This window comes from Condylostylus longicornis, unplaced genomic scaffold (genome assembly GCF_029603195.1).
Source record: "Condylostylus longicornis isolate FDR11 unplaced genomic scaffold, ASM2960319v2 ptg000049l, whole genome shotgun sequence".
NCBI classification, from domain to species: domain Eukaryota; kingdom Metazoa; phylum Arthropoda; class Insecta; order Diptera; family Dolichopodidae; genus Condylostylus; species Condylostylus longicornis.
In genome coordinates, this window is record NW_026578018.1 from 3,031,868 (window position 1) to 3,058,324 (window position 26,457).

Sequence of the window (26,457 nt, forward strand, 5' to 3'; positions counted from 1 at the left end):
TTTTATAATAATTGTAATTCTTTCCAAACATCTAAATTTAAAAATATTTCTGCATATTATTATTGATTTTTAGATATTTTGGCAACATTTTTCTGTTTTACATACAAATTATATCGTAAATATTAAAATGTTCCCGCAAATTTTGTGGTATACAATCGAAAATTTTAGTAATATTGTTAACTTACATATGTATAACTCTATGGGGAAAGAGTCGAGCAATTCTATAAAAGTAATCACTTTCTATTATTGAATCCGTTTACTTTTAAAATACAATATTGTTTAATTTTTGGCCACAACTACGAGTAAGGTGGTTCTTTTGGTAAAGTTTTAAACTTTGAGTAATTTTGTGCGCAAATATTGTATTCCAAAATTGCAATCCAGATCGATGGTTAATATAAGCAAAAGATTTTACGCATTCTCAAAGAAAATATGTAATTTGAAATAAATGAGAGATGTCATGTCGCTTCGATTTCGGTTGACAATATTTACGATAAGGACAAAATTGAAATTAATAATTTGGCAATGTCTTTCGTTATTCATTCAACTCGTTGTGAAATGGCAAATCAATTGAAATTGACAGTTGATATTAAGCATAAAAAATTAAATGTCAAGAACGGCAATAGGAAAAAAATCAAATCGTAAACGTTACTAGACAATCAAAATAAAATTTAAAATTTCTTCAATTTTTTAAATTTTCTGTTTTTTAAGAGTAATATTCATAGATTATGGTTTTTGGGCTTATTTTTTATTATTTTTTTTTTTGTTTTTGATTTGGAAGGAAATTTATATGTTAATTATGTTGAATGCCTATAGCCCATTAAAATTTAATTAATTCTAATTTTAATTATTTTATGTGTATATGAAAGATATTCAAAGTTGACAACTATACTACGTCATTTTTGAATAATTAAAATTTCATATTTTTTATAATAATTTGAATATTTTGATCTAAATAAATTTTTTTTTGTTTGTTTTAGAATATAATTTGAGAGAACACATACATATGTACATAAATACATATATATGCAAAAATTTTCTCCAATTACTCAAAAAAGTTCAAGGTACACGAAAATATTTTGATAACAAATCGCTCCTATACATACTGCAAATTACAATCAATATCCCAATAATGGGTGACCCAATTTAAAATTACAAATGAACATTAATATATACGTTAGTACACATTTTTTTTAATTAAAATTTTAGTTAGACAACATAACTATATTGGTGTCCAAGTGACACCTTAAAAAAAATTTTCAAGTTTTTAAAGTAAAGAGCGGAAAATTTGTTGTTACAGCTTTTCCATGTTTGTTTAGAGGCTGTTCCGTACTGGATGAGCTCTAATGCTAAAATTTTATCCGATTGGGTTTAATCATAGAATTCTCTTTGCGTTAAGTTATTAGCTAATCAGGAACTTATACCATGAATTTTTTATAACCTATTCGTAATGCAGGGAAAAATAAGAAAACAAGAGATAACTGGCTCGTATTTCTCCAAAAATTAACACATTTTTCAATCAACAGATTCAAATGCAGAAAGCAAAGCATGACCCATTTTATCTGTTTATTCCTATGCATATAATATCTTCATAATCATTGCTACCATAACCATTGGTAACGCGGCTGAAATTTTGAAATTTTAATTAGAGTTTACTTTACTTTTTTGTTTTTTTGTAAAAATACTGTCTATATAGACTCTATGCCAAAAAAATCATAAACGGAACTAATGATAATCAAAAAAAATCTGATGTGGTCAGCACATCTTCTTCTTCTTCTGCCCCTTCGTTTTCGAATGTTGGCGATCTTTATATCCATATTAGTTGATGTTATTGACAATTTCTTTATATCTCTCTCTGTCTCTAGAAAACTCCATTAAGGCTGACAAGTCCCTCAAACCGGTCCAGTTTCTAATGTTTCTCAACCATGAAATTTGTTTCCTTCCGATGCCTCTTTTTCCTTGTATTTTGCCCTGTATTATGAGTTGTAATAGATGGTATTTTGAGTTTCTCATAACATGTCCGAAGTATGCTGCTTTTCGGCGTTTAATGGTGGTAAGTAACTCACGTTCTTTGTTTATTCTTCTCAGCACTTCGGCATTGGACACCCTGTCTATCCAAGGAATTTTCAAAATTCTCCGGTACAGCCACATTTCAAAAGCTTCGATTTTATTCATTTCTGCTACTTTCAGAGTCCACGTTTCCATTCCATACAACAATACTGACCACACGTAACATTTAACGAATCTGACTTTTAGTGCGATGTTGATGCCATGATTGGTAAGAACTTTTTTGTATCTGAAGAACATCGCCCTGGCAACTTCAATTCTACATCTTATCTCATCTGAAGAGTCCCAACTTTCATTAAGCCAGCATCCGAGGTATTTGAACTTAGTTACTCTTTCTACTGTTTTATTATCTATAAAAAGCCTCGTATTGTTGATGTTGTTTTTCCTGCTTACAACCATATATTTAGTTTTATCGATGTTAATATGAAGACCGAACTGTTTACTATAGTGGTTAACTTTGTTCAATAAAGTTTGTAAATCTTCGATACTACCAGCTATTAAAGTGGTATCATCTGCATATCTGATGTTATTAATGTTGATGCCGTTAACTTTGATACCCTCTTCTACATCACTGGTTGCTTCTTTAAATATGTTCTCTGAGTAGACGTTGAAAAGTAGAGGTGAGAGAATACAACCTTGCCTTACACCTTTAAGAATCTCGATTTCTCTTGTTGTTTCCGCTTCAATTTTGATTTCCGCTGTTTGTTTCCAATATAATCTTTGAATGCAGTTTATTTCTTTCTGGTCGATGTCCATATTTTGCAAAATTTCGATTAGTTTATCGTGTTGGACTCGGTCGAAGGCTTTTTCGTAGTCTATGAAGCAAATAAAAACATCTTTTTGCACATCTTTACAGTTTTCAACCAGAACTTTTGTACAAAATAAAGCTTCTCTTGTACCCATACCTGCTTTGAAACCAAATTGTGACTGCCCCATTGCTGCTTCACATTTTTTATATATCCTGTTTTGGATTATTTTTAGAAATATTTTTAATGTGTGACTCATTAAGCTGATTAGCCTGTATTCTTTACACCGTTTTGCATTTATTTTCTTTGGAAAAGTAACAAAAGTCGATTTTAACCAATCCCTAGGGTATTCTCCAGTATCATATATTTGATTAAATAATTTTACAAATATTTGTAAATTGTCTTCGTTTATCAATTTTATTATTTCTGCTGGGACTTCGTCAGGACCTGTTGTCTTGTTTTCTTTGGCTGACTCGATAGCTTGTACAATTTCCCCTTTCGTGATTGGTTGACCTGTTAGATGTGGTGTTGCTGACTCAGTCAAAATCGATCTATTACTATCCGAGAAAAGATCTTTTATGTATTCTTCCCAGACCTGTTTCTTTTCTTCTATATCGAAAACAACTTTGTCTTCTTTGTTTACCAAAATGGATGAAGTCTTTTTTCTATAAATACCGGATGCTTCTTTTAATTTCTTATGAAGGTTAAAATCGTCATGGACTTGTTGTAATCTTTCTATTTCCTGACACTGTTGATTAAGCCACTCTGTTTTTGCACATCTAATTTTTCTTTGGATGGTTCCGTTTAATTGTTTGTACTTTACCGGATTTATATTTCTATATTTGCGCCTTTCGTTCATGAGTTCTATTATTTCTTCAGTCATCCATTTATTATTTGTGATATGTTGTTGATTACCCAATTTGGCTTTAGCAACTTGATTTAAAACTACTTTCGTTTCTGTCCAGATATCGTTTGTGTTGTTTGTTTCTAAATTGATTTCGCTCAGCTTTTGATTTATTTCTGCAGTAACTATGTTTTTTGTTGAAATATCTTTCAATTTAGCTACATTCAGTCTTGTTCTTTGTGGTGTTCTTTGAATAACTGCAAGCTTGATTTTGATGTTGGCTAGTAAGAGATTATGATCTGTCCTAACGTCAGCACCTGGATAAGTACTGACCCTCGAAACAAATGAACCGAATCTCCTATTAACTAGTATGAAATCAATTTGATTCCTGACAGTGCGTAGATCGTTATCTTGTGGCGATTTCCACGTATATAACCTTCTTGGCGGTAAACTAAACCATGTGTTGGTAATTTTCATTTTGTTTTCTTGACAAAACTGAATTAATCTGTCACCTCTTTCATTTCTGTCTCCTAAGCCAAAATGACCGGTTACTCCTTCCACTTGAGTGGAGCCCACTTTGGCATTGAAGTCACCTAATACGATATTCAATTCTTGTGGTTTAGTGAGCTTCATTAATTCGTCGATGTCATGGTAAAACTCTTCAATAACTTCATCACTTTTATCTGCTGTCGGTGCGTAAACTTGTATCAAGTTGATGTTAACAGGCTTTGCATTTAGTTTGACCAGCATTGTTCTATCGGAATGCGGAATAAATGTTGAGACACATTTCGCAGCATGGCCCTTGATAATCATGCCCACTCCGTTGCTGTGCTTCCTATTTTGATTACCAGAATAGAAAACCGTAGCGTCATCTTTTTTAAGCTCGCCGGCATCTGGCCACCGCATTTCACTTATACCGAGAATATTGATGTTTAATCTTGTCATTTCTAATATGGTATTATCAAGTTTTCCTGCCTCATATAAACTTTGAACGTTCCATGTACCAATGTTTAATTTGTTTTTTGTTTTACCTCCGGGGATTCTTAGCACCCTCGTTGCGCCGGAGACTGAGGGCCATTGATTCTCTTGGTTATTCATAAAGATTTTCTTGGGAATGTTACTTCAGTGGTTTCCCGTTGCCTTCTGAAGCCCATGCCGTTGACAATTCAATTGTTCATCCGCCTTTAGAATTAAAAAATAACTCAGGGGCAAGAGGTTGCCCCGCCAGCTAACACATTTATATAGCGAGCCGCTTGCTCCAAGACAGTCACCCGCTCGTAGCCGCCAGTTGCTGGACAGACGCTACTAAATTAAATATCTTCTTTGTTTTTCGATATTTAACCCACCAATCTCGTTTGTTGTCGACCCAAACTACTCCACTTGGATTGGTTACCAAATCTTCCGTAAGGGTTGCTCGACTTAACAGGGTGGACCTCGTGAAGGTGAGATTTGGTGTTGAGTAGTAGAGGCTAGGTTGATGTGACAGCTTCCCATCATCTTTATTCGCTTACTACCCCGTTTCCAACCCCGGTCAGCACATAACCGACCGCATTGTGTATTGTCTAGTTAAATAAAAGTATTACAGAATATTATAAAAATGTCTTTTAAATACTTCTTTCCAATTTTTAGGACATTAGTAAGCTTATAGTTAACATACTTAGAAAAATGTAAATTTGGCTTTTCGTAGAGTTTCGCTTTGTGCTACCCGAATTCCCTGAAATGCTCCCCAGCTAGTTTTGGGTAACAACCAGAACTCAAATATCATATTTCAAGAAATTCCATCAATTCGTTCCGTAGATATGATGAAAAATGTAAAATCGGCCTGCAGATCAGTTTTCAAGCCCTGATCTTTCCAAAAAATTTACATGTTCATTGTTTTAATACGAGGAATTCAAATATTAAATTTCAATGAAATCAGTGATTATTTCTCTTTATATACACAAAAATGTATATTTGGGCTGTAGTAAACTTCTAGTTGCAGATGCCTGATTTCTTCCAAAACATAGGAATATTCGGGGACGGTCGAGCTGAGCTTATATATAAAATTTCAAGTAAATCGGTTGAATGTTTTCTTCAAAATGTACCAAAAGTTGATCAATCCGTGCCATGGTGGAAATAAACTTACATATAAAATTTCATCAAAATCGGTTCAGCCGATCATAAGATACACGCGTGCACACACGGCCGACAGACCGACAGGTTGCTAAAAATAGTTTATTTACACTTCCCTACTATGGAGAAGTACGTTCCCACCGAAAACTCGATATGCAAAATTTGTTGCCATCACATAACCTACCTATTGTTTACACAATACGGTCGGTAATTATAGTATGAAAATGTTTAAATTATATGGTAGTATTAGATTTGCTGTTATGAAATATAGAGCCTTAAGGAACGCAAAAGTTTTTAATTCATAACAATTCTCTACGCATAACAAAACTTGCTATTACCATTAACAAACACCTAAATTTTTTGTTTGTTAATCCTGTAAATATGCAATATTTTGTTTTATATTTATGGCTAATTGTTATTCTCCAAAATTTATGTTTAAATTTTAAAATTTGTTTGGAATTTCTTAAATTTCTGTTTGTATCAGATTAATATTTAATTACATTTGTACATTTTTAAATTAATTAACCAGCCCCATTTACAAAATTAAAGAATAAACTGTCTATATTTGTGTGAACCCATCGTCCAATGATCTTTTAGCAAGTCATAAAAATTTTCAAAATTGTACGAATGCTCTTAATACCGTGCCAATAATTTACATAAGTTAGTAGGAATATGATTCTTATCAAAAAAAATTTCGAAGATATTACAGGCTTCACATGTCTTTTGGCAGATTTGAGAATAAAATTTAATGAAAATGTAACATTTTTTTTTTCATTTTATTTTTATTAGAATAAAATTTCATAACATATTTCATTTGGTGGAAAAAATAAAATAGAAAACGCAGTTTACTCAAAATAATATCAAGAATTTAAATCATCATCCAAATGACTTACAACAATTGTCTGAATGATTCAGTATCCTTATGTGTGAATATACAGTGACACATGTAGTTAGCAGCTTCACAACTAAATTTATTCAGAGAAAAAAAAAATTAAATTTAAAAAATAAAGAAAAGAATAGCTAAATTTTATAAAAATTTGCAATGCCATTACCGATCTGTTTCTGTATGTTGATTACAATCATCGAATACTTTTCCTGCCATATTCAACTTATTTTCATCGGCACCAAATATTGCTTTAGCAGCATCTAAAATTTTATCTTTAGCGATCTTATTATCAGACATCTGAAATATAAATACGCATTAACATTATATATGTAAGCTCACAAATAATTAGGGGACTGCATTTAACAGAGTATATAAAAACCACAACAAATAAATTTTATTAATTTTATTTAAAGTAAAATAAGAACTGGAAAACAGCAAGAACAAGAGCAGAAATACACAGAACCAGAAGACTCCAAATGAATATGATTAGAACAAAATTAGGTGAAAAATTCGAAATATCCGAAATGAATTAGGCGAAGAAAACTAATGAAACAGATTTCATCTCAAAATGATTGGCGATAATTTGATCTCCCAATTAAATTAAAATAGTTTTAAAACGTTTGTATGGTCATTGGATGCATTGGATACAAAATCTGACATAGAACAATGCAGTAAGAAATTTTCCAATAACAATAACTACAATATATTCACATTTCTGAATGCCATTGCAGGTTCCTGAATACCATTCAAGATTTTTCTACTTAATTCCAGACTCTCTTTTTTTTCCCTTCATCTGTGCAAATTCAAGCATAATTGGACACACTTGAATTTGCACAGATTGAATTTTTTGATAACAAAAGCTTTTTTTCAAAAGAAGAAGAGCATTTGACAAGCGATTTGAATTTTACGAACACATTAGCCCAAAAATATTTAATTCTTTACAAAATTCAAGCAAATTAGATGAAACACTTACCACACCAATATTTTCCATTATACAAGCTTTAAAACATTTTCCTTCACGTGATGTAATCGGTTCATGTTTCTTAATTTTTTCAAGAACATCTTTATAAAAAATTTTTTATGAAAATAATAAAAATTTTTAATTTTATAAAAATTATAATTGTAAAAAAATATTATTTAATTACTCACCATCTGGAACATTTGATTCAGCAAGACATTTTTCTTTAACTTCCGACATAATATTTTTTAAATCATCTAGAGGTGATGCTGTTGCCAAATTATCAATAAGACAAACAGTGCAAACAATTAATAAAAAACTTTTCATTTTTAAAATAATTTTCTTTTAAAATTGAATTTGCTATCTAATGAATGCCGAATGAAATCTCAACTAGAACTGTTATTTAATATTAACGCCATCACTTTATTTATAATAAGGGTGGTGTTTAATGGCTCAAAATATTCATAGCAATTTTGTTTTTTGAGTTAAAATTTAATTTGCAGTTGAGTGATTTTTTTTATTTTTCATTAAATCACCTACATGTCCCCTACCTAATTAATGTACAATTTATAATATTCAGAAATGACGAATCAAATAAAGCTTTAATTAATTGTATTAGACGAATTTAATTATATAGATAAATAAATAAGAATTTAAAGATGAACGTATAGAATTTTTATAAATAAATACAAATTATAAGTTTCTGAACCTAAAATTATAGTGACGAGTATTTAATTTTTTTAAAATTTGAAATATAATTTTAATTATATTTTTATTTTTGCATGTTCATAAATTTTAATTTTTATACTATTAGAAAATTAATTAAGTATATTAAAATTTTCGTCAACAAATAACATAAACAAACATTCTCTTTCATACATAAATAAGAGCTGAAAGAGAGGCTCAGAAAGAATCTTTTAGTTCAGTCAATTTAATATTATTCTCTCGCTCTCTTTTAAATCATGCATAATAAAATCTTTGTATTACGAGGTTTTGACATTTAGTTTTGTAAAATTTTTCAATAATTTGACATTTGTTATACATACAGACAGCAATGTACATGCAGCAATGTTTCTATATAATTTTAGTTTGTGTGTTTTCAATTTCATACACAACAATAATAAGACAGATACGACATCTGTCGAAAACGGTCTTCGGTTTATTTTTTATGCGAACAAAATTTAATGGAAATAAAGTTCTTCATTATAGAGGAACTCAAATGAAAAAAAAAAATGCGAGAAGAAATAGAGTTGACCATGTCAACTTTGTGATAGCCGTACGAATATTTGGCTTTAAAATATTTGACACCTTGACAAAAACATTTATTACTAGCATTTTTCTGAATGGTTCCAATACCAATACTTGGTTGTGAGTACTTGGGTTTTTTCAAAATTATTTTTGAATTTATATGAAAACTATTACAAGAACTTATGCAATCGTAACCACATTTAACTGGAACAGAGATCCTATTATTCTAACTCAGTTTCTATAACTCAAAACAACTGGATTATATATAAACTGATTATATTCGTGTCGAAGCAAATGACCAGCACATCACAGTAACTAGTCTGTGCTCCCGTCTCATTAACCTCATAATTGTTGCGTTACGTTACATCGTCTTGAAAAATTAGTTCGAATTATTCTGCAACACTTAGTCTTAGAGAGTCCTCCATCTTAAAAGCGTGTAACTTTCAGTATATCAACGAATCTTAACGACATTCTTAATCCTAGGTACTCTGAAAGTATATTAATGATATTCCCGTGATTCCGAACGTCTTTGGAGAATTTTTGTGCTTTGAACCATTAAAATCTATTTTAAATAAACATTTCATTGAATTATTTAAATATTATTCTATTTTACTCTATATGAGAAGGTCAATTGTAAATCAATAATGAAAAAATACAATAACAAATTTTTCCCTTCATTCACTTTCATCCTGATAGATTTTTTTCTCTCTCTCTTTCTCTTCTTTTATTATTTATTAAGATTACCATTATCATTAGCATTACTCTTTATAATTCGTAATATGTATGTATATAAGACCGCATTTAACATTATAATATTGACAAATGGTTCCGATAATGGTGTCATTATTCAATCTATTGTGCGATTCTTTTTTTTTGTCATGACAATCGATTTTGGCAAATAAACCATATAGCTACTTGTAGCCTTCAAATGAATTTGAATTGTTCTTTATGTACAATTTTCTTTATTTTTTGTATACAAGTAGTATTTAGAATAAAAATCGTTGTTTTACAGATATTTGTAACATGGATTTAATGATAGAGAAATAATAAATATTCAGTAATTTATCTTTCAAAAGTATAATGGAAGGTTCAATTCTTGTGATCAATAACCGGTCCCCTGATTATATAAAAATTCATTATAATATACAGGTTGTGCGAGATTCAACGGTGCTCCTAAAGCAGAATGATCGAATAGATTCAGACGAAGAAAAATAATTTGAGATAGTTTGGTTTTCGCCATTATTCTTGAATTATTTGTCCCTAATGCTGACTTTTCTAAAATGCGTTAAATTTTTAGATTTTCCTCATGTTATTTTGCATGTTATTCCTGAAATTTTTGCCCAATATCTAATTTCAAATTTAAGGTTCAGAATATTAGCTTTTTTCCCTAATCTAAAGATTTGGAAAAGAATAGAACATTTTTCTTAATCTAAAAAAATCATTGACACAATTGACACGTTACGAGTACTATACGGGGAATTTTGTGATGTTTAAAATAAGTTCGCCAAATTCATTCTGACTGTTATTTCTACCAAATTATAAGGGGAAATATACAAAAAATTGAAGTATTTCAGAAAAACCATTTTGACTTCTTGAGTTTATTCTATACTCCAGTGCTTCAGGAGTACCAACAAGTCTCGGCCACCCTGTGTGTCCACAAAAATGTTAATAAAATATTTCTAAATAACTTAAAAACGAATAAAATAATAAAAAAGGTCATCACCACCATCAACGTCATCACTATCATCAATTTTCTTGCCATAAATAGCCAATTTAGAAATTGTACCTTTTTATATACATAATGGGGCTTTTATTGTAGACCTTTAATTTTTTTTCTCCATTATTTCACAATTTCTAAACCAATAAACTACCAATTACAGGGTAACAATTGCACTCAAAGACACAGAAAAAAAATAAAGAAAATCTTTTGTCGTCGTTTTCTCCTTCAAACAGAAAAGAACAAAAATTGTTTATGGGGCAAAGTTTTAAGTAAAAATCAATTTATTTATGTTTTGTATAAAGTAGGCTAGACCATCAAATAAATTTTATATTTATAAAATGAAAGTAAAAGTAAAAATTTTATAATTATTTAATTAAGAAATTATTTTATGATTAAAAGGGAACTTTCAAGAACTTTTCTTTATTTTTCTCATTCCATTTTTAAGGAAATTGAACGTGTTTAAAATTGAAACGTGTTTAAATTGAAAAATCGCCCCAAAATGTGCAAATTGTGTTTACATTAATTTTTTGTCTTATTCAATTTAACACGCTTTTCTTAAAGTTAAATATTAAACGGCCGGATGCAGTCAGCAATGTTGTATGAGAGTTAAATTTGAGTTAAGAAAACGGATCAGAAATCCATAAATTATTCAAGGTGCCTTCGAATTATAAATGATTATTTCTAATATATTAAAGAGATCAATACATCTAATATTAAAGGCATACGCTAAAGAAAACTCTGCAAATCAAGAGTGTTGCCAAATCAAAGAAAGCCTTTAAAAAGAAGTGCATAAAATTTCAAGGACATTAATTTGCTTACAAATTTAATTATGGTAACCAACGCTCGTTTAGTTTTTGTTCGTTTAGTTCCGAAAGTTGATAAATTTTTGAAATTTTAAAAGGAGAATTCAATGAACTACATATACAGGGTTTTTCAGAGAGATGTGCATCAATCTATACTTGCAATCTATTAGTAGGAGTGTCGAAAATGGGCAAAACTTTTGTTCTGGAGTTGTTGCCGTTTCCAAGAAATACGGATTTTAAAAAAACTTCTAGAAAGCTTTGAAAAGGAACTTGTGGTTTCAAAAAAAGATAGAAGCTTCAAACAAAAAGGTTTCGAAAGAGGTAATAAAACGCTGGTAAATAACACACCATACTATTTTGTTAATTATGTACTCTCGTAAAGGTAAAGTATTTTTAAAGCATGTATTCGAACTCTAAAAAAATGTTAATTTCCAGAAGCTCATAAACTGATCGAAATCTTATTGAACAAGATTTTTCCATTTGAAGTGATTCAATAACTATATTTCAGTTGAAAGATCAATATTCGAAATTAATTGCAAATACTATAGTTCCCTTGTTGAATAAAATTACTATCGGTAATATTAATAAATAAAATTGATTTATTTCTATATATCAAATCATTTTAGAAGGGTTCTAACATATTTCTTCACATGTTCATTAGAATTATTTTATATGCAAGTGTTATGCTTATAAATTATGCTATACCATAAACTTAAAATATGGTATTCTAACAATAGCAACATTATTTGTTCACGATTTCTGATAAGCATTTAAAAGCACAACAGCATTGTTGTGAGATTTTCAATACTATAAAGGAAAAAAACAACGAAAATAAAAAATCCAACTGCGTAAGGAAATACTTAAGGAGCTATTAAAATAAAATTTTTCCTCTATGCTTTTAGGAAAAGGAAATGTTATACGAGTACAAAACAAGAGGAAATTTATTTTTTTGAAAAATTTATAAAAGGTGTAAACGCGAAAGTTGCAAAAGAGAAAATAATCAAAAGAAAAGAAATGATTTCAATTCCTTTGTGTTGCAAAAAACAACCTGTAAAGAAAATAGGAAAGAAGGAACAGCTGAATTTTAATAGCAAACAAATTTTATACTAGGAACTTTGAGTAGAGTAAAAACATTAAAATCTTATTCATTTTGATATGAAATTGCGCTTCAAAACAGCTTTCAAGGACAGCGACATTAATATTAGTATAATATTGCCCTAAAAGTATGCAATAAATTTATTATTGCATATTTTAATTGAACATCATCTTTTATACCAGAATTATTTAAGATTCTCGTTTAATGTTTATAAAATAGAAATCTTGCGGCTAGTTTCATTCCAAATTTAAAATTGAACTACCTGATGATTTAATATGCATAAATTATGCCATACGGTAGATGAAACTGAACAAACGATCAACAATGTTCAAATTTACTCACCTGTTTTTTAACTTATTGTCCATCTTAAGAAGGTCAACCTCAATATTAAATTCTATCTTAAGAGAATGGACGAGTTGAAAAATGAAATTTTGTGTCTCAGGAAGGACGAGAAAGCGGAGTATTACGCATTATGTAAATTGCAAATCGTAAATTGATCAAGGTTGCTTTTTGATACCCTTAAATGTATCTCGCCTCGAATTGACCTTAATAATGAAATTTATCAAAACTTTTGCGTATATAGACTCATACATGCAAAAATTAAAAAAACTTCCTATAGATCGAAAGGAAATTGAGTTTGGAACACACCTAAAATAACAAATACATTTTGAAGTTTATAAGTTCTCATTTTTAGTACTTTTCGAAAAAATTTTGTCCGTCCGTCCATCCGTCTATTTACAAAACTTCTACACCCTTGAAGATAGAAACCTAAAATTTTATATGTATATAGATCTTTCCTAGACACTTATTTCCACAGAAGAAAATTTTTAGCTACTTAAGGAAATTTTCCTCATCCTAATGGTATGCAATTTTTGAAATAGTTTCGTATATGAATCTAAGTAATTTTAGTAATGGAGTACATAGCTATAGATTGTTTTTGAAAGAAGCATTTTCACTTGTTGAGGAGAAAAGTGCATAGAATTAATATAATGATACGAGCAGAGTATTTTTTTTTAATTGATTAGTGTACTCGTATAATTTTTGAGGAATTTAAGTTTTATCTTAAAAAAACGTGGCTTTAAATTTCAGAGTGTGTATTTCTTATTAAAACACTATTTACAGTCGAACACGAATAAATGACAAATAATGTCAGTTTTGTATTTTTATAAGAAATTTATTATTATAGATTTAATTTTTAATTCGAATACATGGCTAAATCCGATAAGAAGACAAAATTCATTGTCTTTGACAAATTTCGTAATTATTTGTGTTTCATTTATGCGTATTCGACTGTATTTAACTTTAACTTTTCTGCTTAATTAAAACTATTTTAAACGAAAATTATTATAAATTTTTTAAGCACATATATATTTTATATACATATATATATATATATATATATATGTATATATAATAAAATTATATATAAGTAAATAATGATTTTATTAATATAATAATTTAATTTTTGTGTAGCTAGTTTAATATAAAATCGTTTATATTCGCTTTTATTGTTCATTTTTCTTAAAATTCTCATTAATTCAATTTTAATTGTATAAGCTAAGCATAATTTTATTTTGGTTCTATCATTTAATTTAAATTATATATTTTAAAATAAATCAATAGCCCCAATAATAATCAGCTGTCCAACAATTAAAATCACTTTAAAAATATTAACCTAATTTATTATCCTAATTCAATTTATATAAATACAAAAAATTTAATGATATAAAATTATTAATATTAAAATATTATATAGGAAAAATGTATGTAGTACATGTGAATATGTATTTAATTTTTTAAAAATTTTAATTCAAATTTTATCGAATTCTTTATCAAATTTCGTTTTCTTCAATAATTTTATTTAATTCGTTTTTAACAGTATGGTCCACGGCATTCTTTTGGTGAACATGGCAATACATCACATTTTTCAACACGAACACGATCACGACATTTTGTATTCATGTCGGGTTTTAATGATATACGAGTTTTTTGTTTAATTGAATGACCACATGTTGCTGTACATGGTGACCATGGTGACCATGGACCATATAAACAATCATCATTATTATTATTTGATTGTGTATTATCATTATTAGAATAACGGTTATAATAATTATTATAATTATTTTGTTGCTGCTGTTGTTGTTGTTGCTGTTGCTGTTGCTGTTGATTATTATAATAATAATTTTTGTCATCATTATTATCATCATAATTTCTATCATTATAATTATTATTTATATCAGAATTTAATTTCATATTTGAATGACCATTTCGTCTTAAAAACGCTTCACTATAATATTCATCTGGGCAACGTTGATAACATTTTTCAACTTTAACTAATTTCTTTGGACATGATTTACCACCATGCTGTGGTGTACGTAAAACTTTTCTTGTTTTAATTTGATAACCTTCACCGCATGTTACATTACATGGTCTTACATACCAATCAGATACTTTACAATCAATTTTTTCAGCTAATTGTAAATTTTCAATTGTTAAATCATTCATACGTTTCATTTGTATACGATAACGGCATGTTGCATTACATTCTTCATATGTATTAAATTTATTTTGATTTTCTTGACAATCACCAGCAATAAATATACCACATTCTCCAGAAATACGATCATAAAAATAAAAACTTGAAACATTTGCACGACATGGACCGAATACTGGTTCAAAATAACAAAATTCTGGTACAATATTACAATCTTGTTCTTCACATTCAACAGTTTCATCACGTTTTAAAACGCTACATGGATCCGATTGATCAAAATCCATATTTCTACTATTCATTAATTTACGATTATAAATTTCACGTTGACGTGTTTTATGACCAACACCACATGTTACAGAACATGGTGTCCAATCAGACCATTCACCAATTTGACATTCATCGGGTGCTTGCTAAAAGAAGAAAAAAAAATATTAAAATTATGAAAAACAACATTATTGATTTTTATTAAATGATAAAATACTTACGTCATCAGTCAATTCATGACCTTCTGAATCGATAGCACCACCACAGTCATATCCCTCACAATCAGCATTCTCCTCTAAAATAAATCCTTTAATTTGCTGAAAAAGTGCAAATGTAAATAAAATGAAATATGAGAAATAAGAATTTTTTTTATATAAATTGATATTTTTGTATTTAACCCTAAAGTACTCAAACAATTTTTTCTCTGTATGATTTTTAAACGAATCACTCTAATTCTCTTCTGTATACTTGTTGAATCATTAACTTTACTATAATATTAATTAAATTCATTAAATAAATAATTTTCCTCTCAGAGTTCAATAATAAGTGCGTCTGTCAAAGAACCTAGGGTTTTTGCTATTTATTTAGGTGAAACAACATTTGAATTTAATGGTTAATTTGAAACAAAAGAACGCTTATGGACTATTTTCGAATATTATTTAAATTAAATACAATATAATTGTTACTTTTAAGTAAAAATTTCAGGAATTGACGAAAATTTGAATTTGGTTTGCGTATTATTTTACATACGATCCTTTAAGGAGCGGATAAAATACCATAATCGTAAGAACAGATAGGATACCATAACCGTAACTGTAATAATTAAATATAATTAAAATTTCAAAGAAAAAAACAACTTACTGAACATTTTTTTGTATTTTTACGATTTAAATAATGACGACTTCTTGTTTTTGTTCCTTTACCACATCTAGTACTACATTCAGACCAACTAGTCCATTTTGATGTTTGACAAGCAGCATCATCATTACCAGCACCTATATCAAAACCTCCACCACTATAACCACTAGCACCACCTATATTACCACCACCACCGCCACCACCAGTATCTAATGCTCCACAATATTCACCATCACATATTCTTTCTTCACGTAAATTCGTTTGACAACGATATCTTAATGCTAATTCAGGATTTTTAAATGCACGATGACGATATTTTTTACCTCTACCACATTTTGTATTACATTCAGACCATGGTTGCCATGGTGTTGTAGCACATTCAATTGGTTCATTTTCAGCTAGACATTATAACATTTTATGTAAATTGTAAATTTAGATAAAAAAAAAAGAGAAAAGAGTAAAAAGAGAAGAAAAAATTCCAATTACTAAAGGGAAAGAAATGGAAAAAAAAAAAACTAAAATTACTAAGCAAAATGATTATATTTTTTTTTATATTTTCTATTATAAGCAACTAAACTAAATAATTTTTTTTATTGATTCTAAGAACACAACAAAAATATAAAGCAAAAAATTTATAAGAAAATTATTTTCTAAGTACAATAATTTGGCTATAAGAACAACATTATTAAGCTCAACAAAATGTAGCTTTAAACATAAAATGCCATTTTCTTTAAAATAGAGCGCCATTAAATAAAAATTAAGTATAGATTTTTTAATGTTTTTTTTTTTTTATTTACTTGGAACATGATCACATTTCTTAGCATATAAACGTCTTCTTGTAATATGTAAGCGGGCTAATGGTTTCATTGCTGCACCACTTGGATCATAAAATGGTGAACGTGGATCATTTGGATAATTTGAACGAATACGTCTTATGACATCTGGTGGTATTTTTGGTTGATCAGCTGACTGAAATTTATATTGTAATATTTTTATAGGTTAATTATAGGCATTGATTGAAAATATTATTTAAGAAATTAAATTAAATAATAATTGCTAATAAATTAAAAAAATATTGAGAAAAAATCAACTCAGTTAATTAAAATGTAGTTCATTTGCCAACTTTTGTATTGTAAGTTGAAACGTCACAAAAAAAAAAAATATAACAGATTTATATACCTTGCTGTAGAGCAGAACGATTCTAGCAATGAACTATAAACTTATGCTCATTTTTTGGAGAGAGAACTATTACTCGCGAATGACTGTCAACTTGGACTATACTAGCGTTCAATGTGCAACTGATAAAATAATATCCTATGCTTAAAAAAATGCAAGAGGGAAGCAAACGTAGTAGATAGCCTACAGGCAAACATATTTTTACTTTTCCTTTTGCTCCCTAAAAACACTCAAAACTTTGAATTATTTTTATTTACACTCCAAACTAATTAAAACAGAGAGATGACCAAAAAAAATATACTCCTCTCTTTGCCCAAGTTTTTACAAATTCAATTTTTGACTTGTGGAAATTCACAAAATATATTGACGTTTGCTAACAGAAATGCAATTTTCGATTTTTTATTATCGATTTTTTAACTGTCATTTGTTGACTTTTTTAATTTCTTCTTAAATTTCTTCTTTGTAAATGATTAACAAAAAGCATAACTTTTATGAAATTCTTACAAGTTTTTAAAATTTCAAATTTTATTTGATGGATATTACGTCATTTATAAGAATAGTAGCTACATTTAGACTAATGTAGTCCAAATCCAGCTACCATTCCTAATAAGTGAGATTATTGCAATATGTACATCTTTAAATATACATTTATATGCACACATTCAATTATATATTAAATAATTTTAAATATAATTATAACATTACCATATATGATGGTCCACTATCAGTTCCAGCATCCCATGGATATAAATTATGTTGTTTATATTCAACCCATGAACAATTTGGTAAACATAATTCTAAACCAGATACACCAACAATCCAATCTGGTGATGGATCAATCATTGATACCAAAGATATTAAATGATGATTTGAATCAACACGAAATACAGCAAATGTTTTACCAGTAACATTTGGATATGTTATACCTCTTGCTTTTATTATAGTTCTTATTTGATCACTCTGAAACATTGAGTTAAGAATTAATTATAAAATTATATTTAACGTAAACATATATGTATATAGATATTGTGCACTAAAATTGATAGCATTATTCAGATAAAATTCTATTACTTCAATTTACTTACTTTTTCTTTTAATTCACTTTCTAATTTTCTAGTTGAACCATGTTCTGCAACTTCTTTCAAACCTTCACTTGCTAATTCACCATAATTCCAAAATCTATAATCAATTGTATGTGATGCACCAATAATATCACTAAATCTTGTCCTCCATCCATTTGCTGGAAAATCTTTTGGATGCGTATGACGTGACCATTTACCTTCAAATGCTAACTAGAAAGTAAAACCGAATAAAATATTTTTTTACAAAATATTTAAATAAAAAAATTTATAAAATATTTACTTCATATTTTGCTTCATCACATGCACAACATGGATCCATTATTGGTGGTTGATTATCAAAATCTTCAAGTGATTCTTCACAAAATGTTTTTGTTAAATAACCATCATCCATATACCAAACATCACGATGTTCAATAACAGTTGCTTTAAAACTAACACAACCGCTACCAGGTGGCGGTGCAATCCATGTTACTTGAATTTTAGATTTTGCCAATGTATTCGTATGTGTTAATAAATTTGGGCATCTATCACTAAATTTGATTTCATGGTAATCCGTTACTTCAAATGTACCAGCTAAACGTGGATCAGCTGAATTAATATCTGTTGAATTATTTTCAACATATAACATAAAACCGATATATGTATGAGCTGATGCTATACCACGTTGTATACCCATTAATGAAACTATTAAAATAAATATTTAGGGTTGTATAATATTAAAAAAATTTTAATTTAATTTATTTTAAATATTTTTATTATATAATGTCTTATATATTAATATATTTACTATTATATCTTTGTCCTGGCTCATAAAATTGCGGATTTCCACCTATTGATATAATATATCTATTATCAGCAAGTGATTTTCCGACTATACTACCTTCTGGTACACGTATACAACAAGAATATAGTTTCAATAAATTTATTATTATAAATATAAAGAATTTAAAACGATTCCATCTATCCATTATGTATATTTAAATATATTTTTATGTATATGTCGGATATATTATATTGTCTGGGATCACCAGCGTGAAATAGAAAAGAAAACTGTAATAAAATAAAATTATTTATAAATTAACTTTATAACATTGTTAAATATGATTATATTATTTATAGTTCAGTATACCAGTCAGTATAAGTATAAGTCAATGTTCTGATTTATTTTTTCATTTTTTGTGCTATACTTAATGTATAACCTGTACAATATTGAGCTTTTTAGCGTTTTAACCTAATTCAAATATTTATTTCTTAATTTAAAATAAACAAAAAATTAAGAGAATTGTTCAAAACTGAGTTTTAACTAATATCAAATGAACCTTTAAAATTTAATTGCCTACTGTTAGGCCATTAGGCGATAAATGTATATACAAGTAGATCAATTTGAAGAGGTTTTGTGCACGTGTATTTTGTGGATATTGCCTGAAATTTCTTAAAATATCAATATATTTTTATGTTATTATTTACATAATTTCAGGAGGAACTATAATAAAATATTCATTACTGACCGAATTGCATACAATAATGGAGGTTCATGATGGCACTTAATCTCAGATGTTGAGTTTTCCGTACTAACGCGCTCCATGCTAGCGAAACATAAATAAACTATTTTTAAAGAGTTGTCGGTATGTCGGTTTGTGTGTGCATGCTGTATCGAAAATTCGTCTTAACAAATTTTAATGTGAAAGTAAAATTTTCTTATGTGAGTTTATTTCGGTTATGTAACAAATTGGTTAGGCTTCGGGAACTGAACTTATTTATGGACTTATTTTACATTTTTGCGCACATATAGAGAAATAATCTACTAGTTTGATTGAAATTAAATATTAAAATTCGGGGTATTAAAACAATGAACCTATAAATTTTTTGGATAGATCAGGGCACGGAAACTGAAATTAAATTACACGGAACCGATTTTACATTTTTGAGTTCGGGTTGTTACCGAAAAAAATTTTTAGCAAATTTAAACAGCACAAAGCGGAGCTCTACGGTAATTATAATTTTGATCGTACTACCCCATATACATGGTATTTCAATTTCATCGAAAGAACTCTTTCATATCTATTTACTTGATTTAAATCGCAAGGCATAATCCCTGTATGGCACAATATCTTTTGCTGCACATATGGCACATCACATTAAGAATAAATTAGAATAAAACTGAACATTCACACTTTGTATATTTGTTTATATAGAAAAATTATTGAGTATACGCAGAAATTTTTATTACAGTAAGTTGGATCAATTACAGAAATTTCAAGCTGTGTTTAAGAATAATGGTACGAAATTAACAATTTAAGTCGCAATTTATTTTTATAAAAACAAGTAAGAAAAAAATTTAATTGTGCTTAATATTTACGACACTTAAGACTTTACTAAAAATCATTATGTATGGATAAAAAAAATTTCATCTTTAAAAACAGGCAATAAGGAGTTTATAAAAAATTTTCCTAAATATCTTATGGACCGCCATAAGATATTTAGGAAATCATGTAAAATTTTCGATCAATAACAAATTGTAGTTATATTTTCAATTTAAATATATATTCAATACCGGTTCCATGAATTTTGTATAACTGAACTATCACGATGTTTCTGAAATTCACTCCTGTATCGGCTCAACCAAATTTTCACCTTAAATTCGGCTAAAATTTGCCTTAACCAGTTTTCTCGTAAATTTGTATTTGAATTTATTTTTGATATGAATTGTGACAAATTGATTAAACCGCATCTTAACTATATAAGATCTGATTTGCATTTTTGGTAATACCTCGGGAAACAATTAACAAAACTTCCTGAAATTGGAGTTCTATTTCTTTTTTCGGGAAAATTTGGCTTCCGAAAATAAACTTCTCCACTACTTGCTTCCTTTCTCAAAAAAAATATTCAAAAATAAATTATCATATTGGAATTTGAAATAAAGCAACGCAGAGTAATAAGCTATACGGGTAGGTTATGAACCGACCACATCAGATTTCTTTTTGATTTACTTCTTCTTAACATATTTATTTCTTTTTTATAGTGTAATTTTATATGGCGCATGTGTGAAGAATTTATTAATAATTTATTACTTTTGGAACTTAATTTTGGCAAAAAATTTAATTTATCGCGCTGAAAATGTTCAGAGTATAGGTCGGTCATTAATAAAATAAATTTCTAATGAAAGCTTCTGAAAATGAAATTTAAACTTAAACTGTTATAATTAAGATGTTTACACTTTATTTCGTTTTAAATGTATTTCAATGTCGTTATATTAATAAAAATAACAGCGCTCAATTCAATATGATCGAAATTATTGAAAAATAAAGCAGATTAATGCGAATATAAATTACATAAATTAAAAGACATTATAATTTGATTGAGATTTTTTATATTATTGCCCAAATTTCTTACAACACCGGCCTCTGTTAAAACACTAAAAAAATTTAATATGATTTATGTTTGAATTAGTCCTTGTAGAGAGTATGACAGGGCTATAATAATACCACCCAAACACTACTATATAATTTTAAATTATAGAATTACACAAGGACAGAACACACACAAAAACACTTCTAATTTTTTCTTTTTTTACTATTTTTTAATTTTTATTTCATTTGTGACAGAAAAGTGAAAATTAATTTTCATTTATACCTCATGCTCTTATCTTAAATTCACCTCAATTATATGATTTTATTTTTCATTATATTTTATTCACCAATTCACCACATTTAATTTTAATTTTCTTTCTCACATTTTTCTCACATTATTTGTACATACTATGCATTTGTATATTATTTGAATGTATATTAAGTATAAAGGGTAACTAAATTAAGTAGTGTTGTGTTACGAATACCTGTATTTAGAACCTACTTGTTGATGAAGAGAATTTTTTTTTTGCCTAAATCAGGAATGACAAAAAATTAATATATGGTGAGAGAAAAATTGCAGAAAATGGGAATTGTAAAGCAGTAAAATTTATTAATAAATTTTTATTCCATATACATTGAAACTTTAACCTATATCTGAAATGTTTTAGCATTTTTTTAAATATATAATTTTAGAAATATGTATATATATGTACATCCATATAATATGCATGCGTATGATGTATAAATTTTTATGCTTAACGTCTTAAATTTCTTGTATGCAATAAAATCTAAGTCAAAAATGTTGGAAAGGAAAAATGTAAGATCAAGGTTCGAAACTTGGCTGACAGCGCAGTCGGTAACTCTTTTTCTTTGGTGTTCATTTGAATAAAGTTACGGACTTTCACTTAATTTCAATATAAATTAAAAATTTTAATGAAAGCAAGCAGTGAAATTGGGAGAACGTCGATATTTTACGACGAGACAAAGTACCAATGCATTGATTTAAACGCGTTAGTTTACATTGCTGCGCGGCACTGCAACACCGATAATTCGAAAAATTGAATAAAATTTCGGAAAATTTAATACTTATCTCTGCTTTATGGGATAAAATTTTTTTTACACATTGCTGTCTTAAAAATTCAATAATATTCACAAATGTATACAATAAGTTGTGGTAGAATACAGTATTTTGAATACAGTCTAGTTTCTGTGTATGTCAAATTGACGTTAGATCAGTAGTACACGCTCAAACCTAGTATATGAAAATATAAAAGCAATAACGATTAACTGTTAAACTGACATTATATTTGATTTATTCCCGCCAATTAAAATTGTATTGCCGACTAAATTGAGTTGACTTTAGACTTCCATTTTAATAGGGGCGGTCCTGTCAGAGATTTTAATTCAGAAAAATGTCTTATGCTACTATATTTGCAATTTAACTATGCTATTTGTACTAATTTTTCTAACAAATTTTTGAAAATAGTTGCATAGTCAATTTACAATTTTGTTTCCTAGACAAACAAACAACAATAACAACTAAAAAGATATGCTTTTAAACTACAATCTAATAATATGTAAAATAGTGTTTAAAATAACAAAGATAGAACATATACAAATATAACACTTAAAAGGTTTCCCCTGTTCCATTTAAGACTAAATTAGTTATAATCAAGTTGGACATTTGAATGCCTTTCTTTTTTTTTTTTGTTGCTTTTTTTTTTAATTTAATTTTTTCTTATTTTCCAATAAATTATATTGTATGTACATACGAGTAATAATGTTAGAAAGTATGTACAATGTATGTTTGTGTAGATAAACAGTCAATTCTTATTTTATGAACTGAATTTCATTTTAGACAGTTTAGAACTTATTACCAGATTATTATCTTCAAACCATCTTTATGATTTATTAAATTTAAATTATTAGAGAATTATAAATCAATATATAAAATATTATTGATATAATATTGAAATAAGGTTGAAGGTTATTTGAAGGTCAAATATTTAATTTGCTTTTTTCAATTATTTTAAATTTGTTACGATAAATTCAACTTTTTAGTTAGAATAGATTATTAAATTGTATTCGATTGCAAATTAAATGAGTATGGTATAATAAATTTATTTTGACTTAAAAAATCTATTATACACCATTTTCGTAAATATCCATCATTTCGACTAAAGTACTTTCTCGAGATCAATTGTTTTTACAAACCCGGGAATACGATATTTATCGATTATTCCGTAAAAAAATGTATATTATAGCTTGAAAGTATTCGCCCAAGTGAATTGTTTTCTATGGAACCAATAATTCGATTATTGCGGTTCAATAGCTTGTTTTTGTTTTTTATAAAATAAACCTCAATACATTTACAATTCGAATCTAATAATTCAATATGGCACTATTCATTTTCTTTTACTTATTTTCAAAATTCAATGATGTAAACTTAAAAATTTGATGTTTCGATATTCTGCAACATAATTCCAACATTTTGAATTTTTTTCAATATAATATCAAATTTTTTAAATAAAAGTGATAAATTTCACTCGTAATTATCCTATTTGACTCATTCTATAATTTAGACTTATGTTGTTTTATGCAGAAAGCTCTGAGATAGTTAATAATCGATAGTACTAAAAAAAAAATTAGGGTATATTTTAAAGAACGAATATCGTTTTGTTAAAAGCCGGTTAATTATTAAATTATTTGAATTCAACAATATGGAATTTAAATACCAGCACATGTTAAATTATAATATGTGATAAAAAACTAAAAATTATGAAATTTCTCAAAATTCTATAAAAATTTAAGTGAAATTTCTATATTATTAACAATAATTTTAAATACTTAAAGAGCGTATGTAATTAAATTCACATTTCACGGTTAAAATTATCTTATTCTCAAACGGACATCCTGCTCTTGACGGACATCAATTTTTTTTATTTGAGTACAATTAAATATTTTAAAATTTATACATTTATTATATTTTTAGTTATTAAATTTATCACCATTAAGAAACGCCATTAAATATGATTTTTCTTTTATATATGCTATATATTTTATCTTCATTATTATGTATACACTTAATTTGATCATTGATTTTTTAATTAATAATTATACATAAAATAAAATTATTAAAATATTAAACCGAGATTTCACTGTTTTTCAATATTGCATTTAAATGCAAAAATATATAAGATATATAAATAATTTTATACAATATATAAAATATTTGTATTATAATTTTAAATTTTTATTAACAAAATAAATTTTTATAATATTTAAATCAATAAATCACTTTATAATAATAAAATAATATTATTGTATTATAAACGTTAAACGATATTAACATAAATAATAAAGTATATAAATGAATTATAATGGTGTATTGTAAATATAAATCCCTTAATTTTTATAATGTATATCATCTTTATTATTTATTTATGTTTATTATTATTTCTCATTATAATTTTTATAATATGTATACATACACACAAATAATATTATATATTAACTTATGCATTTAATGCACTCAAACATTATATTACATTTTATAATATATAGAATATACATAAGTATGTACATAACTGTTAACATAATATAACATAAATATTATTTTCTCTTTCATCTTTTCACTTTCTAATTTCTGTGTATTCAAAATATTTCACTATATACTAATATTTTATATAAATATATTTTTATGTATGAACAACCCTGTATAGCGTATACACAGCCCTATTCATGTATATACATATAAATATATATGCATAAATGTTATAACAACGTACCTTATTCCCGTTTTAAATTATTTATTTTATTCCCGTGAATATCTAATTGTTTTTTTCTTTTTTCTTGTATAAACGATGTTTTAAGAACGCGTTCCAAAATATGACTGCTTTATATTTTTCAAATATTTTATTATTTAACCATACTTCATTTTATTTTATTGTATATACGTTCATATATACATGTGTACATAAGTATATGAATATTGTATGTAAACGGTTGTTGTTTAATAAATTCATTCTTTAAAATCAAATTTTAAATTTATATATATAAATGGCAATATGTGAATATAAAATACATAGTGTATGTTGTATATATAAAATGTGTAAGCATAATATAATAATGAAATAAATTCGAATAAAACCAATGGTTTGTAAAGTAGCATTTTTCCACTAAAAAATTTAAAAAAAATGGCTATTAAAATTATTTTATGAATATGTAGCTAGCTCAAATTTTTCATTATGAAAAATTAAAAAAATTGCATACTTTTAAGAGAGAAACCAAAAATTTACTGAAACATTAATATAATGGTCAAATTCGACGACTATTAATGTTAATGAAAATTATAATAATAATTTCTGCTGTTATATACGTAAAAATTTGGAAAAGATTACAGTTTTGAGAATATAAGGTGCTGAAACTTAAAATATTTATTATTTAAGAGATGTGGGAGGACGGTGGTTCTCCGGTATAGAGTTTCTAAATGAAAAGTGATATTAAAAATTTAATGAAAAGACTAGTTAAAGATAACGGTTAAGCTATATGATGTTACCGAAATTTTTAAAAAATATACAGTAAATAGTCAGAAAAATGTGGAGAAGGACGTAATACGTAAAAATTTTCTACTACAATAATAATTTCTAGTATAAACCGAACATAAACCGATTATTTCCAACCTATTATTTTAAAGAGTACGAGTATAAGAGTTTTGTAAACAGACACCCGCTCGGATGGACGGACAAACGAA

The 26,457-nt window shown here is 27.3% G+C and overlaps 3 protein-coding genes across 3 annotated transcripts; all 3 read right to left on the reverse strand.

The window, feature by feature from the left end:
* Positions 1-1,815: 1,815 nt before the first annotated feature.
* Positions 1,816-4,599, reverse strand: LOC129611463 (uncharacterized). Its single transcript, XM_055524640.1, has 2 exons — positions 3,284-4,599; positions 1,816-3,025 (listed from the first exon to the last, which is right to left on the reverse strand). Exons 1-2 carry the CDS (start codon positions 4,597-4,599, stop codon positions 1,816-1,818), a joined length of 2,526 nt encoding a protein of 841 aa, XP_055380615.1.
* Positions 4,600-6,585: 1,986 nt separating this feature from the next.
* LOC129611441 (general odorant-binding protein 28a-like) lies at positions 6,586-7,995 on the reverse strand. The gene is made up of 4 exons (XM_055524618.1): positions 7,802-7,995; positions 7,626-7,714; positions 6,819-6,949; positions 6,586-6,731 (listed from the first exon to the last, which is right to left on the reverse strand). Exons 1-4 carry the CDS (start codon positions 7,935-7,937, stop codon positions 6,656-6,658), a joined length of 432 nt encoding a protein of 143 aa, XP_055380593.1. The 5' UTR covers positions 7,938-7,995; the 3' UTR covers positions 6,586-6,655.
* A 5,956-nt stretch (positions 7,996-13,951) lies between these two features.
* On the reverse strand, positions 13,952-25,606 carry LOC129611464 (spondin-1). The gene is made up of 9 exons (XM_055524641.1): positions 25,493-25,606; positions 19,142-19,404; positions 18,635-19,038; positions 18,358-18,564; positions 17,978-18,232; positions 16,894-17,065; positions 16,100-16,494; positions 15,460-15,555; positions 13,952-15,384 (listed from the first exon to the last, which is right to left on the reverse strand). Exons 2-9 carry the CDS (start codon positions 19,320-19,322, stop codon positions 14,350-14,352), a joined length of 2,745 nt encoding a protein of 914 aa, XP_055380616.1. The 5' UTR covers positions 19,323-19,404; positions 25,493-25,606; the 3' UTR covers positions 13,952-14,349.
* Between the last annotated feature and the right edge of the window lie 851 nt (positions 25,607-26,457).

Bases quoted from the DNA above. Each gene is read 5' to 3' on its own strand.
- LOC129611463 (XM_055524640.1), bottom strand. From the start codon at position 4,599: ATGACAAGATTAAACATCAATATTCTCGGTATAAGTGAAATGCGGTGG. The intron at 3,026-3,283 runs GTCAGCCAAAGA...AATCCAAAACAG, and splicing joins GAAATTGTACAAGCTATCGA to GATATATAAAAAATGTGAAG.
- LOC129611441 (XM_055524618.1), bottom strand. From the start codon at position 7,937: ATGAAAAGTTTTTTATTAATTGTTTGCACTGTTTGTCTTATTGATAAT. The intron at 7,715-7,801 runs GTGAGTAATTAA...TTTTTTATAAAG, and splicing joins TGAATCAAATGTTCCAGATG to ATGTTCTTGAAAAAATTAAG. The intron at 6,732-6,818 runs GTAATGGCATTG...GAATAAATTTAG, and splicing joins CAACATACAGAAACAGATCG to TTGTGAAGCTGCTAACTACA.
- LOC129611464 (XM_055524641.1), bottom strand. From the start codon at position 19,322: ATGGATAGATGGAATCGTTTTAAATTCTTTATATTTATAATAATAAAT. The intron at 18,233-18,357 runs GTAAGTAAATTG...TCAATGTTTCAG, and splicing joins AAAGTGAATTAAAAGAAAAA to AGTGATCAAATAAGAACTAT. The intron at 15,556-16,099 runs GTAAGTTGTTTT...GCACTTTTTCAG, and splicing joins AAAATACAAAAAAATGTTCA to CAAATTAAAGGATTTATTTT.